This window comes from Eufriesea mexicana, unplaced genomic scaffold (genome assembly GCF_001483705.2).
Source record: "Eufriesea mexicana isolate 0111107269 unplaced genomic scaffold, ASM148370v2 scaffold12005, whole genome shotgun sequence".
NCBI classification, from domain to species: domain Eukaryota; kingdom Metazoa; phylum Arthropoda; class Insecta; order Hymenoptera; family Apidae; genus Eufriesea; species Eufriesea mexicana.
Window position 1 is genome coordinate 96,072 of NW_016919598.1, and position 17,981 is coordinate 114,052.

Sequence of the window (17,981 nt, forward strand, 5' to 3'; positions counted from 1 at the left end):
ATAAAATATATGAAATCACTATGTAAAAATATTGCGATAAGATACGATGGAATAAAAATAATAGTCGTGTTTCTTCTCTAGAAATAATTACATCGAAATGTTACTTGTCAAGTGGCGCTGTTGATGCTGATGGTGGCGCTGGTGCATGAATTTTCCTTTACGTTCTTGGCGGTCGTACTTCGTGTTGAGTAAAACGAAGTATTAACTTTTATATCTGTTAGGATATAAAAAATCCGTCAGATTTCGTGTTAAAAAAATGGTTCAAAAGAAGGTAAATCTTCTAAATTTCCAAATAAAACCAATATATTTTACAGTAATGGCTTATTATTGAGAATCGTGGTGGTTAGAATTCGGCATGTTTTGGACATAATATAAATATGTTTCTCTTGTTTATATTCAATTCTCGTATTTGAATGCTTATCTGTTTTATAATTTATCACAAACAATATTATTTATTAATGTAAAGGTATAGTAATATTTCTTATGTGTTAAAGTTTAATATTTTAGTTTAATAAAGTTACCTACAGCGTTTCAAACTTCTACATTGTTTTGTTCAGAAATAATATATGTAAAGTCACATTTGCAAAATAAACGATATTAATATATATATATATATATATTTATAAAAATTTAGCCAAAGAAGAAGGTAGGAAAGAAGGTAGCAGCTGCGCCATTAGCAGTGAAAAAAGTCGAGCCCAAAAAGCAAACCAATCCTCTATTTGAGAAACGCACCCGCAATTTTGGTATTGGTAAGTAATGAAAATATTTTAGATATACTAGTCAGTTTGTATTTGATATTAGTTCATGTTGTTAATAATAAATAATTTAATATTTAGGTCAGGATATTCAACCTGCCCGTGACCTTAGTCGTTTTGTGAAATGGCCCAAGTACATTCGTATTCAGCGACAAAGGGCTGTATTGCAAAAAAGATTAAAAGTACCACCACCGATCAATCAATTCACACAAACATTAGATAAACAAACTGGTATGTTTATTTCGTATTAGTTTAATGCAAATAAATACAAAAATAAAGAAAATTTAATAATTTTGTACACAGGAATCTATTAACCTTTTGTTACAGCAACACAATTATTCAAAATGTTGGAAAAATACAGACCTGAGTCAGCTGTTATGAAAAAATTGAGGTTAAAAGCTAGAGCTGAGCAAAAAGTTACAAAAAAAGAAGATACACCAACAAAGAAACCTAATGTATTACGTAGTGGAACAAATACAGTAACTACACTTGTTGAACAAAAGAAAGCTCAACTTGTGGTGATTGCCCATGATGTAGACCCAATTGAGGTATACTTTCTTTCTTTCTTTCTTTCTTTCTTTCTTTCTTTCTCAGAAAACTTACTAAAACACACCATTTAATTATTTTATCACAATGATGCTTGAATTTCTTCACCTGAGATTAAATTTAATATAATAAGATTTCTTCAAAGGATGAAACATGACCCTGAGTGAAACAATTTTGTCATATAAGATAGAAAGTATTATGTTTTTCTTGTGTATCAATATATTATTTTATATTACAGGTTGTTCTATTTCTACCAGCTCTTTGTCGTAAGATGGGTGTACCTTATTGTATTGTGAAAGGTAAATCGCGGTTGGGACGTCTTGTCAGGCGTAAAACTTGCACTGCAGTAGCTTTAGTTCAGGTATGGATTTTTATTGAAATAACTATTGTAATGTAAAATTTAATTAACAATTTATAGCATGATGAATTCAAAAAGAGCCAATCCATTGATTATCGATGATATAACTAAATATAATGTTACTGATATAATTTTATTAATATTATGTATCATAACTTTAATTTACATTTAGTAACACACTGTATTTATTTCAGGTGGATTCCGGCGATAGAGCTAACTTCTCGAAACTTGTTGAAGCTATTAAGACGAACTTCAATGATAGATACGATGAAATCAGACGTCACTGGGGTGGTGGTCTCCTAGGTAGTAAATCTGCTGCTAGGATAGCTAAGTTAGAGAAGGCTAAAGCAAAAGAACTTGCGCAAAAACAGGGTTAAGATCTATCTGTTTACTGAATATTATTTACTATGTGCAACAATAAAATTCAAAATCAAAGTTTCTATTGTTCTTTATAACACATAATCTTTAATCAAGTGAGAAAAGAAAAGAAAAATTTAAAAAAATTTAAGATTGAAATTATTTCAAAATAATTTTAAAAAATTAAAACATTAATATTTCATTATACAAAAACAATTTTTATTTGATTGCAACAACATAAAAGAATCATTCAATTTTAATATTTAATATCTATATAGTTACAATTATATATATGTACATTACAATGTAAGTTTATGAAACACATTTATATTCTTTTTTTAATTAACTTTTCCAATCGTTTTATTCGCCCAGCTTCGTGTTCTGGGCTATCTTGAATTGTGTGATTCCTAGTGTCATGTGAAACATCTGTATTTTCAGGTTGCTTAAATTGTTCTAGTAGTACAACTTGTTCCGTTTTCTTTAAACCCTACAAATTATTAGAATTCTCATGTTTAAACTAGTATAAATTTATATAATTATTTAAATTGTTACAATTGTAATCGAATGATAACTAATCTAAATATTTATAGAAAAATTAAATCACCTTCATATCTAAAATTTTTTGAAATTCTGGTGCTTGTAAATCTGGTAAACGTATTCTACATTGTTTTACAAAATCTTTTGGAGATTCTATTGGGGACATCACAATTTTGAGAATCATTTCAGCACTTGCCATACCTTTGACTACTACCTGTTTTAAATAGAATATATATATATATATATAAAACATGACTTAATGCATAAGTCTATAAAAAAGAAATTACTTTAGTATATGTAGCTGGTGCCTTTCTTTGAACTTGATATCCTGTCGATGGGAGATCTAAGAGAGCAGTTTTTAACATGTGTACATCCAGCAATAATTGCTCTGCACCTACAGTATTTAGAGGTTTGCACTTATACAATTGCTGTACTAATTTTACAATGAAAGAACTACAAATAAGCAAAGTTTTCATTAGTTTTCTTGATGATGTTTAAACGAATAAATTGACTTTTTTGCTTCATTGATTACCTTGCAAACTTTACACATAATTGAGTAAAGTATTTCCTGCATGAGGACAACCTATCTCTGATAGTAGGTATCGTTTGTCGAAGATGTGCCACAATAGTATTAACATAATTACTTTGATCACCAACAACCTCTATGGCACTCCATTGAACCTAAAAATAATTTATAGTTCAGTAAAGGTGTACAAAGCTACTATAAATATTAAAAAAAAAAATTTAATACCTTTGTCATTGCAGTTAATGCAGATTCACAAGCAGATTCTAAGTCTTGAACAAGTAATTGTATACAATTCGATATAACACTAAAAAGGAGTATCATAAATATTATTATTAAAAAACTAATTAAATATCGCATTTCTATAAAAAATGATATATTTTATACTTATGAAAAATATCTTGTTCCTGTGACAGATTAATTTTTTCAGCATAACATTTATCTGTCTTTTCTCGTAGTTTTTCTTCCAATTGTTGTGTTGTTTCTAAGCAATATTCAGCTGTCGTTAATATACTAAAATATAATTTCGTTTAATTTATTTACTTCTTAATATTATATTAATTAAAATTTTTTTAATTAGCAAACCTTTACCAGCATATTCGTGATTGTTCTTCTTTGCTAAATCTAGTATTTTCACCTTCTTTCAAAAAACTTTGAAAATTTTGTATAAAACCCGATGTTGAAAGATCTCGAAAGTCACGGATACTGCTCATACTTGTAGCGATTCCTGCACCACCTCCGATTCTGTAATAAATTTTAATTACAAAGAATCATAAATTTAGTTGCTTTACAAAAAAACCGTGTTTGTTACTTACTTAGGTAAATTATTTTGTAATATTTTCAGAGCATATTCTCGCAAATATTTTTGAAAAGTTTCAGATAAACTTAACATAATTGAACCTGTACTAAGTTGTGTGCATTGTAACATACACTTTTTATAAAATACAAAAAGATCTGCACAAGAAGATAATACACTACTAGGACCCTCAATACCATCAAAATCTTTAGCACCAGGTGGTTGTGTTTTAGAATCTGATACAAATTTATCCATTAGATCTGCCAAATTGCGATCTAAACTTTCTATATAAATATTTAAATATGGTTCAAAACATCTGCCTATAAGATTTGAAAATGGTGATGGTTTTGGCTTTTCATTCTGTACCTGCTTTGTAATACAGTAGTTTAATATAAAATCTTCAATATTTTTACAGTATATTAACATAAACATGATACCTGTTCATTTTGTTCAAATGGATTGCCTGGAACTTTATTATCAGTTGTATCTGCAATGGGAGTAGCACTCTTTTTATTTGTTGTGTCCAAATTTTCTAAAGTCATACCACTAAATCTTTTTGCTAATAACGATTCAAAATTACTAGTCCTTTGAATTGCATAAAGTAATAGTTTTACATCTATTTCGGAACGTCTTTTATGCATTAACTTTGTCAGGTCTTCCCTTGTAACATGACAAAATTGCACAGCAATTCGTTCAGAGATCTCCCAATCTTGTGGAAAAATTGTACCAAATTTTGATTCAAAATCAAGTAAATGTTTTTTTATCCACGCATAACGTCGATCTATTTTATCCAACCATGCAAAATCTTGATTTTCATCAAACAAATGTGCATATTCTTGTAACTGTATACTTACAAACCAAGAGAGTAAATCTTTCCTTATGAGGAGAAATATAAATCATTACATTTGTATTAAAACTTTGTAAATAATTAACCTTTTAATAAATATATTTACTTGACTTTTGGATCTAACACAGATAGCACTAAACAACCTTCTGTAAGTTGATTAAAGTATTTAGGATTTTGACCAGAAAATGCTTGTTTAAAGTCTGCTGTAATTTGTTGAGCCAATTCAACATGTATCTGTCGTACCTTTAAACCAAAATATTACTAAAAATAACATATGTACTTTTAATAGCATAAAGTATTAAATATTACATACTTCATCAGACAATTGCTTTACTTGAGGTATATCCATATAACTATTAAAATGTTGCATTACTTCCATCACTGCTTGCAATGGTAAAACAATTTCACCATATTGTTTCCTTTGTGTTAATACCCTAAAATAAAATTGAAGTTATATTGTAAAATAGTGGTTGCAAAACTATATTAAATGTATTTTTACTAATAAAAATAAGCATTACTTTAAATTATCTACACCTTCCACAAGCATATGCAAGTGATTTAAAGCTGTTATTGAGGCAGTGAGATTTCTCTTAGCAAAATCCAATTGTTTAATATCTCTTGTTATTTCTTTAACAACTTCTTCAGACTGCTCTGCTTTATCTTTAATATCTTTTATATGCACAAATAATTGTTTTATTACTTTCTGTGCATCTTCCAATGCTGCTCTTCCATCTTGACCTACATTTGTTTGTCCACGTACCACCGAACGAATTTCCTTGTCAATTGTACGTATCTTTAATTCCATATTGTTTACTACATCATCTATATTTGATAGAGACTGTTCTGTTGGAAACAGTGAATTTATATAATCCACTACATTAAAGTTTGGTTGGTCCAATGGATCTGTGCTAGGTAAAACCTAAGATTTAAAAAATTTAATAAAATTAATACCAGAACAAAATACTAGAACAAAAAGGGTAAGCTATAACAAGATAAGTATACTAACAAGATAAGAAGACACTAACTATTTTTAACTACGTTAGAGATAAGTGACAAGTGTATACATTTTTGACAGTTGATTGTCAATCTAACCTGTTCGATTACATTCTGTACATTCGGTGGAAATGTGTAAATAGTTGAACGCAAATCTTCTAAATCGTCTTCCTCGTGCCCTTCCATACCCAGTTATGTTTTAAATGTAACTATATAATTCATACGTATTTCATTTTAAATGTATTTACGTAAGCATATGACAAGAAGGTATAAAATGTTTACATGGACACTTCACAGCTACAATGTGTGAAGCAATGACTTCCTACATTTTACCTGTTACTTATTTAGATCGAAGAACGTAATAATTAATTATTCTCGTCATGAGATAATCTTAACACGTCATGTGATAGACTTTGCATATACATACATATATAAATAAATATTAACTTAATTACAGATAAATGTCATAACATGAACAGCACTTTCCCTTAATTTATCCTGATTTATAGCGATAAATTAGTCAAAGGTATAAACGATATTTTTCTCTTTGATACTTAAACAAATCCTCGACAAGTATACAAATAAAAAAAAAATAGATAAATTATTTTTCTTAATACAGATAATTTTTGTAATATTTTTATTAATTTCTCGAGACTTATTTCGTGCGCAACATTTGAAAAGTTTCATAATATAAAATATTAATTTTATAAATAAAATAATAAAACATTAGCATTATGAATATTGCGTCTAATTTTTTTTTACATTGTATTTTTTACTCGATAAATATAAAATGCTGCAAGAAATTCAACAATAAAAGTGTATGAATTATTTAATAATATTATTCAAAGTATTAAAGTTGTTTTTTCGAACACAGTTCAAGTTTCCATTATAGCAAATGAGTTAGTTAAAATTCGCCGCTCCACCTTATCATAAAGATATCAACAAGATATTCATTTTGGTTTGCGTCTCGCATCATTTATTTCATGCTTGACCCATTAGCAAATCCGACTCCGAAGATCGCTCGATAAGCGAAAAGACAGCGAGTCTCCGCTCTATGTTTTATATTCTATGGGAGTTGGTCGAACGATCGAAAAGCTTGGTCAGTTGTAGCGCCGACTCGGCTCGAAGTTGTGTAGTTTAAAGGCACACCACTGTACAAAATAGACGCACGTTTTTTTCGTATTAAGTAACGTAGAGACAGTACATTTTGCGTAGAGACAACGCGAGAAAATTCATACGACAATGCCGCGCCAATCAACATACTGGGGAAAATTCGTATTCGTATATATTTTACAATTATTTTCATGTAAGTCGTACGCAATCGTAAACACCCACCCGGTCAGTTCATTTTGTTCTCGGATAGTGAAAATTATCAATTGTTTTTTCATCGAAATTTTAAGTGTCATAAAATTTCGAATCTAAAAGAGATTCAATCGTTGAAATCGTGTCCGATCTTTACAGATTTACCGGAGCGTTTCTGTTTCAAAGACATTTTGAACGATATGTTACATGTATCAGAATTCGAATGAAGGCTTTTCTAACGACTAGTGTTTCACTGACAGTATGCGAAAACACAAATGATTTAGTGAAGTATATATTAATATATGTGGTGTCATTTATGTAAAATATATTTTGAATTTATTTTACACAATACGAATGTATTGCCAGAATAAGTGAAAAGATAATCAGGAGTAAGTTTAGCAATCGCATTTAATAAATTTTGCTAAAAAAGCCTGTTGTTAATTAATAAATTATCATTAAGTAGAAGATTCGAATGGATTACGAAGTGTATGATCGTGTTTACATTTTTCGCGGTTTTTTTAAACTTCTCGTTGCATATGTCAGACATATTTTTTTCGTTTTTCCAAATTGTCACGTTATTTAAAAATTTCCATTTATGACACACACGCGGTGTAACTTAAATCTCATTGCGGTGTGTTATAAATGAAATTTGACATTTGCCTATTCTCTCGATTATAGAAGCATACAACACATTTAAAGGATTTAACAATGAACTAGAAATAGTTAGAACATATGTTCAATGCCATTCAATCATTCCATCCCGCAACACAATGGCTGCGACACATTTCAAATTTTTTATTCCTCTTTAATATCCGTATAAATACATTTACAATTTTTTCCTTCCAGACAATTATTGCAATCACGGTATTATAACGTAATGAAAAAAGATTACCGAAATTCATTATCGTTCCCTTCCGCCTCGCAATATTTCTCGAGAATAATCGCGGAAAATTGAATTTCGAAAACATAGCGAGTGTAGCCGCGAAACGCGTTTTCGTCTCTGCCATTTGCTCGCTTTTTCTTCCCTTTCGTTTCACGTACACAGAGGCGTTTCGAAAGGCTCTCGAGTGGTGAACGTTATTCGGAAAACGTTCCGACGCGAGTGAAAAACCGATTTAAATCTCAAGCGTAAGCGCTGTCGACGGTTCGTACACACGTCAAACGATCCCATTTTCGACGATTATTCGTTGTCGCCGAATATGCTGCTTCCGAAACGTCTTAAAAGCCTCGAAATACCCTGTGCGCGTGTTAGTAACACGCGCTCTCAGTGATCGATACAGTAACACCTCCCAGCAACAGGGTACTGCCACAAGTAGTTATAGCAGACCAAAACCTCTCCATTCTTCCGTACGGTTTCATTAGCCCCTTCGTATTTTTGACGATGTCTCGCTTTCGCGCGGCACCTCCCGCGGCCATTGACGAGACCCGTGCACGAAATCGACGCCATGATCACGATCGCAGCGGCCTAAACGACCGTTAATCGAATTAACGCGACGAAAGTTGACACGAATACGTGAATCTAGTCCTACGACGACCTAGATTTCGCGGAGGAACGCTCGAATTAATAGACACTTCCCTTCCGGCACGCTAAATTGTATCGATCATCCGGTTATTAATTGTTGCCCGATGATGTAGCTCGGGGTAATTGTTGCTCGACACATTAACGGCGAATCGACGGCTCGTACGTTAACGCGATAACATGTAAATTTGATTGTACAGGTCGTTTCGTTAACTACCAACGGAAATTTGATGCTCGATTTCGAGGATAATTATATGGCTACGTACAATTTCTTTTCCGACGTGTTTTTCGAAATTTATAGACAATGAGGTGTTGTTAAGCAAAATTGATAACCTTTACGGATTTTCGTGTATTTATATTAATATTAATAATTTTTATTTTTTTATATTATCGGAAAGTTCATTAGGAAAAATATTTTGGTTAAGTCCTTGACGTTTAATATCCTTTTGTATAAATATAAATAATTGTTATTTGTCGGATCATCGAATAGTTCGATAAGAAACATTTTTATCAAACGTGTCCTTGTAGTTTAATAGTCGAAGTGTCGTCATTGAGGAAAATTACTAATTATGCGGACGTGGATATTTTTCTAAAAATACAAATAATTTTACTGTTCGAATTATCGAAGACTGCGATAAGAAAAATGTTTATCAAATGTGTCCTTGTAATTTAACAACCGGAGTGACATCGTTTATGAAAATTGCTTGTTTCGGTGCATTTCTATAAATACAAATAATTTGTATTTCTCTAATTATCGAAGAATACGTTGCGCAAAATATTTTTATATTGTTCCTGCTGTTTTGTAGCGAAGGAGATGTTGTTAACGAAAATTGGCAATTTTAACCAATTTGCATGTATTCATATAAATATACATGACTTTTATTCTTTGAATTATTTATGGCTTCGATAGTGTTTTTCATTACGTTTAATATTCGCGGAAAATTCTTTTCCATTTTCTTCGGGCACTTCTAACCGGTTCTTGATGCATGAAAGTAATTTAAAATCACAAGGGGCGAGGTTTGCACTGCATGGAGGACACTCGAGTAATTTTAGATCTGAATTTTGCAGAAATCTCTACGTGGTAATAGGCAATGCGTCAAAGCGTATTATCCATTTTTAAACGTGACTGTACTTCTTTCAAGGATCGGAAGTTTTCCACGTCGTATTTAATCAATTATTGATCTGCTTGCTATTTAGAATTGCCGATTCTCCTATTTCCTTTATAAAATAGTTCATATCTCCGTGCATATTTCGAACCCTTATATTTTATCGTATATTTATATAAGAATACAATCATTTACTGCCATTTTATTTCGTAACATTTTACTTATAACATTCCACAATAATAATTCCTTTTTATTCTTAATTTCCACTTTACTTTTAACTTCCATTTTATTTTATTTATAACATTACACAACAAAAAGTTTTATTTTTATTTTCTTTTTACTCTTCGAGCGTATTAACACTAGGTTTACGAACACTATCTGTATACCTATTTCTAAGGACACCTGTCAAATCGACAGGTAAAGGAAACCCCCCTTTTTTTACAATTAGTTCAATTTAGGAACAATTATATATTATATTAACAGTATTAATATAAGTTAACTAAATCTGTTACCATCGTATAATTAGAGCAACCCTTCAAATTGAGTTCAGTAAATCTAGTGTTAAAGAGGACAAAAATCTTAAACTTTATTCGACCATATACAATCGTATTCATATTCCATAATTTTATTTTTAATATTACAGAATAAAAATTGTGTTTCTTTATTTTTATTTTGCGCAAAATTTATTTTATTTTGTGAAGGGTTTAACTCTCTCGAAGCTTTATTCAATTGTACAGTCACGAGCATAAATTATAATTTTATTAATAATATCGTACAATAGAAATTCCTATTTTTATTTTCGCTTTCTTTCGTTCAATCGTATATCAAGCCATGGTTTCGATTTATCTATAACACGATGTAACACGAATTCCTATTTCTATATCTTAATAAAATCAGCCCGAAAGCTCTGCTCGATCACGTACGAATTCGCGATCCACGAGACAGACTCGGGCTTCCATTTTATTTCACATTCTTATCTGATTTTAATCCGCATATTACGAAGCATATTCGAACCGTCGAAAAATACTCCTTCATTACCGCCATAATCGCGAATTTCGCGAAACGTAACTACCAATTACGATTTTAATAACCACGTGAAACGAGGAACAAGATTCGTTTTATAGTATACACATATATACGAGCACGATGTTTAAAGTTTCGTGTCATCGACCAACTAGAGTTTCCCAGGTTTGTTATTTCGAGCATAAATTAATTAACGATTTTGTCGTCGATGGAGTTGCACACGGGCAGGGCAGAATGTTTTGTTGTCGAATGGTAACGAGGCAAGTTTCGCGCTTTACATTCCGCATTTTCCGTGCTACAGTTATACCCGTGTCCTCTATGCACCTTTGACCGTGCATAATGAGACGTTTCAGATTCGTTAAATTAATTATTATCCAGCCACGCGGCCGCCATTAAACGTTCTTTTATTCCTTCACACGGTTTATCGCGTTTTTATCACCTTTTCAGCCGTATTTCGTTCTAAATGCTCGACAATCCTGCTCTCGTATCTCGCAAAAATATTTCACCCTTTCGTTCCCGCCCCTTTTCAACTCTACCCCCGCACCCTCCTCATTCCCTTCATCGTTGCGCGAAAAATACTTAAAAAGCGATGATATTTCACGTTCTCGCGTTCATATTGCCGTCCGAATGAACATTTCGCGATAATCAACCGGGGAAAAACAACATGTTCGTGTAATGAAAGTTATACGAATGACGGGACGCCGCGTTTAATCATTTCATAAAGGATAACGAAGCTATTCGAACTCGCTGAAATGCTCCGTATGTAGGATGATGCACGTCGAATGTTAAAAGTGACAATCGGGTCGCTTCCAACTGTGGCTGGATTTTCAATGCAACCGAACGTCGCGAAATTATGCCGATTAGAAGGGAAGCGAACGAAATTGCTTATTCGTTAGACTACTCTGTAAATTAGGGGTGGTAGTGATAAGGTGGTACACCCTTCGACGGAAAGAATGCTTTTCGAAGCTCGCGCAGTGGCTAAAGCCACAGTGACTCGCATATTTGTTCGCACGTTTTTCACATTCGCACTTTTCGCGAATGTATAATCCGAGATTCCGTTTAAGAGATCGTTAATTGCGTGCGAGGTGGATGCGAGAAGAATCCCGTAGGGAATTTGGCTAGAAATTGGCATCGGTTTGACGCTAGACCTTTGCACAGGCTAGTTAGAAAATGATATACATTCGTGCCAAAATCGAGTATCGATTTTGCCGTCGAATCTTGTACCGATACATCGACACCGAATTTACATCAAAAGCAGACGAAACTTTGATGCCATAACTTGGTGTTCCAAGTGTTGGAACAAGTATACTGGTGTACTTCTGTTGGAAATGTGTTAACATAACTCGGCAACCTATAAAGCATCAAATTTGCTAGCATTTTGGGCGACGAAGCTTGTATCGAGCATTTCGAAATTCTGTTTAGGCAGACTTGACTGACTTATGGTTTAAAGACTCGTAATTTTATTTGTTCGATTTTGATGAACTACAAATTTAATCATTATTAATTCCTTTTTCATCATTAAGTTTTATAAATGTGAAAGTCTCAGTTTGACTGGAAAGGATTAAAAATGTACATTACATAATTTATGTAATGTATAAAAATATGCTATATACTATATAGATTTATATAACGTACTATATATTACTAATTATTAATATAATTAGGAGAATTGCTATGTAATATTATATATTGCCAATTATACAGCATAATACTATATTATACACTATAATAACTTATATACTATATATGTATCATATATTTGTTTAGTATAATTATTTATTATAGTTTATAATGGCCAATCTATTAATTACTCAATTTTACAAATGAAATAATTACTATCTTATACCATACGGTACCAATATTATTTTCTGTCCAAGCCAATACTATAAATATTATATACTACATACTATAATATATTACACTATATAAAATTTCAAATTCCAAAATGCACATCGAGTTTCAAATTTATCCATTATTAATTTCTTTTTCATCGTTAATTTGAATAAAAGTGAATCTCTCACTTTGACTGGAGAGGATTAAAAATGTATATTATATAATTTATATAATATATAGAAACATCCTATATACTGTATAGATTTATATAACATACTTTGCACTATTAATTATTAATATAATTAGAAGAATTGCTATGTAATATTATATATTATCAATTATACAGCATAATTACTATATTATACACTATAATAACCAATATACTATATATATCATATATTTGTTTAGTATAAATATTTATTATAGATCAAAATGCCCAATCTACTAATTAGTAAATTTTTCAAACGAAATAATTACCATTTTTCATCATACGGTACCAATATTATTTTCTGTCCAAGCCAATACTACAAATATTATATACTATATACTATATAAAATCCCAAATTTTGAATAATTCTTCGAATCTACAGCTACACGAATACGCGAGTCACCGTTTCCCTCCGACGAGAAAATTCATAGCTTCCCTATTCTTCGCGTTTATTCCACGAAAATGTTTTCTCTATTAAATAAAACATCATCGTTGGCAATTTTCAGATGCAACTTCCTCGCAACTTCATGTGCGACTGATAGCACCGTACTACATAACATACGGGAGCACGGCTACTATGCATTGCAATCATACTGTCCCACATGCTTTCTTGCATGAAGTCAAGTTCATGAAGGATGACAAGAAGATACTACAATACATAAAGGATAGGAAACCGTCGTTCCTCGAAGGCGCGGTGGAAGGCGCAAACATGCAGGTAAGTCTCGTGCAATTAACGCACAACTGTCCCGACTTGGCTTTTCAATTATGCAGTCTTTAAGCAATTGCGCAGTCATACTCGTAGCATCTGCTACCCTGAGCAAACGATGATCTTCATACCGGCGGTACTTCTTCCCCTTTTTCCTTCTTTCTCTAGGAACCTCGTTACTTCACACAACAATTACGTCCTCTAATGCCTGTCTAAGTACAGTCTAGGTAATTAGCAAGAATTAAAGTCGCGCGGCTTATGAAAGTGAATAGCGCGCAATTTCTTCAAACATATACAATTATTTCTCTGTCTTGGTAAAAGGAAATACCAATTTTGCTAAAAATACCGGCGCATTTTTGATAATTGGTAACGCGAGAGAAGGCATGGCGGCCATTTTGAATCGTCTCATAGTCCTATGTACAATTAAAGATCGTTAGATGGTCAAATTTTCCCAAAAATTCGTAACTTTTAATGATGTAATCGATATTCTATATTTTCCATTATTTTCGTACGTTGTTAATATTTTATATCCCCATAAGCGATATTTCATACGCGTGGTTTCTGTGTTTTATGGCCCGACTGTTTGTTTTAAACATCGTTAATTGTATCAGGATTCGTAGTTTATCATCGCACTCGTGTTTTATGCACCGTTTCAACGCTTTATAATATAATTCAAAATTTTGCATCGCCGTTATACGGATGAGAATTTATGACCTATTATTACACTTTTATACGGGAAGCGTTTTAATATTTCACGGTTCATCATTTTTTATTTCGTCCGTGCTTAAATGAATTTTAAAGTTTCTTCGAATTTACGGTTCCGTGTTTTTTCGCTTATCGATTTCGTGTCTCCGTTATTTTATTCCGAGTTGTTTACGCTTTCGCTGAAAATAGAGGAAAAAGCTTTTCCGTCTGATAATTACGGGATTTAATATTTTAATACAGTATCATATTCTTGCAATACACTTCGCGTTATGTCCGGCATACGTTTTCGATGTTCCACGTGAAACGTCCTACATAGACCGTTCTAAATAAGCACAACTGTGCGTACGTTAATAACGAGAAACGGTTTTTAATGATACCTATACACGAATATTGTGCATGAAAAAGTAATCCATTGGTCTAATGCATTTAACGACTCCGTGATACCCTGATAGATGATCGCGTGTTCGCGTTACATACCGGTTTCCCGTATATCCGTGTTTCGTATTGTTTGCAAAGTTTTTGCCTTCCATTGAAATGTGTGATGCTGGAACTTTTCATACCTTTTTCCACTCCTGAAAATCTACCTCCATTTATATCATTTTTTGCCATCTCTACTTTTATACCCCGCGAATAAAATACACGTGCTTCGATTGAAACCGATTATTCCGACTTTAACACCCACGCTATCTTTCCACCGATGTAATCGAATCAGTTGGAAATTTTACCATATCTACGTGGTTCCCAACGATAACTGATCAACGTGAAATCCTCAAATTTTCTTTCTCTTGCTCTTTTTCTTTATCGGTGTTCTCCATGTGGCTTCTACAAATTTTGTCTCCGACGGTACCTAAATCTGATTTACACGGATTTAACCTAACCGATTAAAAATTGTACGAAATTTGTGTATTTTATGATACTAAATTATCAGTGTAATATTCTATAATTTCCTTTTTCTCTTCTCTTTTCACATTCGTTTTCTGAATCGTTTTCGTATTCGATCTGGTTATATTTCTGTGTAATCGATATGAGATTAATAATTATTTAAATTATATAGACGATTCATACAGGATTTTACAATTTTCTTTTTCCATTTCGCTATTTTTCTTTCTTGTTTATTTCTTGAAATTAATTACGCGAATTATCATTAATTTGAAATTTAATTAATGTAAAATACTACAAATTTGTTCTCTCTTTTTATTTTTCCTTTTTGGTTACGTACTAGCTTGAATCCTATTTTTAATACTAAATTTTATTTTATTATATATTTGAATTGAATTTTAATTTATCTATATAATTTTAGTATATTTACTAGATTTTAATACTAACAGCAGATGGCTTTGCTGGAATCAGTGTTAAATACTGAATTTTATTTTATTCTATATTTAAATTAAATTTTATTTTATTTACATAATTAATGTAAAATACTACAAATTTGTTTTCTCTTTTTATTTTTCCTTTTTGGTTACGCACTAGCTTGAATCCTATTTTTAATACTAAATTTTATTTTGTTATATATTTGAATTGAATTTTATTTTATTTACATAATTTTAGTATATTTACTAGATTTTAATACTAAAAGCAGATGGCTTTACTGGAATCAGTGTTAAATTGTGTAATATCTGTGTAGTACTAAATCATCGAAATAGAACTTTATAACTCTTTGTCTCTCATATTTCTTTCTTTTTTCCCTCATTCATTCTCTTGAAACCGATTATACGGATTTTAGCTCTGCAGCTATCTTACGGGGGATTTAATCGAATCAATTTGAGATTCTACAACGTTCATATATTTTCCCATGTATTTCGTAACATTGAACAACGATAAAATTCTACAGTTTCTTTTTCCTCTCGTTTGCATTTTTCCTTTTTCGTTCTACATATTCCTGAAACGAATTTTAACACTGAAACTGTCTTGCAGTACCTGAAAGTTATCTCACATTTCGTAAGGCTAAACGATTAATCCACAATTCTATGCTTTCCCTCTCTCGATCCCCTTTTTTCTCACGCATTCTCTTGAAACCAATTACACGGATTTTAACTTCGAATCGAATCAATCCGAGATTCCACAATGTTCATATATTTCGCGGTAGTAATCTATCGATTTAAAATTATGCGAGTTCTTCTTTTCTCGTCATAGCTGTTCTTGAAAGCAATTATGCGGATTTCAACTTCGAAGCTACTTACAAGGAATTTAATCGAACCAATTTTAAATTTCACGTCGTTATAAGACCAACTGCTGGACGTAGGAATAATTCTACAATTTCCTTTTCCCCTTTTTTTCACGTCCTTTTCCCGTTTTGTCATGCATACCGGTGTCATGGAACGAAGCCATGACGTCATCGTTTAAGCCCAGTTTATCTAGTCATTTACGAGTCTTATGACAGCGAGATTACATCACTATTATTTCAACTGTTGTTATTTTCCCTAATACACGAAGCATTGTCCCCGTTTTCTTTATCATCGTTTGCCCTCGCGTATTCGTGTCGCGCTAGTGTGTTATTATCCTCATTATCGCGGAAATGCACGGAAATGCACGGAAATGTTTAACGATTGAGATAGTCTATCAGTCACGATAATGGTTCGTTCGATGGGTGAAAATTGGAATGCCCATCGTGGTTAATAAAGTTCGATAGATGCGTATATATATATATACCAGCACAGAAAATATTGCGTAACGTAAACAGTTATCACATATTAATTATTATAATTATTATTATTCAGAATTGTAGGGATGTTGGATAGGCAACAGAATAAGCAGTGATGTAAATATAAAAATGATTTATTCTAAACTAAAACTAATTTTAAACGCTAATAACTCTCGGCTGACTCTCACTCGCTATCTCTCAGAGAACTCTATTACTGATTCTAAATTCTTGCATTCTTATTTAACACTAGGTTTACGGACTTACGGACTCTGTCAAATTGATAAGTAAAGTAAGCCACGTGTCTTTCTTTTAACGATTAATTTAATTTAAAAAGAATTATATATTACATTAGCAGTCTTAATATAAGTTAATTAAATCTGTTACCATGGTATAATTGGAGCAACCCTTCCGTCAAATTGACGGGTTCCGTAAATCTAGTGTTAAATCTTGCACTCTATCTTCTTTCATACTCATGTTCTTTTTCTCAATCGGTGGATCACGTATCCTAAACACTCAAACGCATTCCTAGGCTTTCACTCTTCACTTGCATTCGATTGTCATAAACATCCCCTACATTCGATCCTCTTGCACGTGGTCACTTTCGTTCTAAGCCCAAAAATTCTTGACCTTCTTTCAGGGCCGTACTTATTCCTTTTCTACATAATATTGACCACAAAATCTCCATTTCCTAAAAAACATCAAAATTAAAGTATCTCCTAACCCAATTATATTTTAACCGAAATAGGTTAATACTTTTTCGTGATCATACATCAAAACCATACATATCAACACAGAAAATGCTACGTAATGTAAACAGTTATCACGTTGAATTCGTAATATTGACCAGAAAGTCTCGATTTCCTAATAACATTGAAATTAAAGTATCTCCTAAACCAATGATTTTTTAACTTAAATAGGTTAATACTTTTTCGTAAAGAATATTAAGGAGCATCAGCTGATATAATAAAAAATAATATATTTCCATTTACAAAAATTTTAATGACCTTCTTATGTCCATTGCACGTCCATCTAGAAAGAAACTAGTACCACCGGAATATGCCTCTATCAAAACCATACATATCCATCAATACAGAAAATACTGCATAATGTAAACAGTTATCACGTTGAATTCGTAATATTGACCAGAAAGTCTCGATTTCCTAATAACATTGAAATTAAAGTATCTCCTAAACCAATGATTTTTTAACTTAAATAGGTTAATA

At 31.8% G+C, this 17,981-nt stretch overlaps 3 protein-coding genes across 4 annotated transcripts in view; 2 read left to right on the forward strand and 1 right to left on the reverse strand.

The window, feature by feature from the left end:
• The first annotated feature begins 128 nt into the window (after positions 1-128).
• Positions 129-2,094, forward strand: RpL7A (ribosomal protein L7A). Its single transcript, XM_017908653.1, has 6 exons — positions 129-271; positions 635-749; positions 837-986; positions 1,083-1,303; positions 1,540-1,662; positions 1,854-2,094. The coding sequence occupies exons 1-6, from the start codon at positions 257-259 to the stop codon at positions 2,034-2,036; spliced, it is 807 nt and encodes a 268-aa protein (XP_017764142.1). The 5' UTR covers positions 129-256; the 3' UTR covers positions 2,037-2,094.
• Positions 2,095-2,341: 247 nt separating this feature from the next.
• On the reverse strand, positions 2,342-6,098 carry Vps53 (vacuolar protein sorting 53). Of its 2 annotated transcripts, none has more exons than XM_017908655.1 (13): positions 5,812-6,098; positions 5,238-5,638; positions 5,033-5,153; positions 4,826-4,962; positions 4,310-4,748; positions 3,892-4,238; positions 3,668-3,820; positions 3,464-3,589; positions 3,305-3,383; positions 3,086-3,234; positions 2,841-3,006; positions 2,621-2,767; positions 2,342-2,503 (listed from the first exon to the last, which is right to left on the reverse strand). In XM_017908655.1, the coding sequence occupies exons 1-13, from the start codon at positions 5,896-5,898 to the stop codon at positions 2,342-2,344; spliced, it is 2,514 nt and encodes an 837-aa protein (XP_017764144.1). In that variant the 5' UTR covers positions 5,899-6,098. The 2 variants fall into 2 exon arrangements, with proteins under 2 accessions (XP_017764144.1, XP_017764143.1); XM_017908654.1 differs by having other exon boundaries at positions 3,892-4,241.
• Positions 6,099-6,757: 659 nt separating this feature from the next.
• Positions 6,758-17,981, forward strand: part of LOC108553668 (uncharacterized) — a 34,549-nt gene continuing 23,325 nt past the window's right edge. Inside the window, exons 1-2 of the mRNA XM_017908665.1 lie at positions 6,758-7,018; positions 13,210-13,418. Coding sequence (XP_017764154.1) covers positions 6,955-7,018; positions 13,210-13,418 — 273 coding nt within the window. The 5' untranslated portion in view covers positions 6,758-6,954. The remainder of the gene's footprint in view (positions 7,019-13,209; positions 13,419-17,981) is intronic.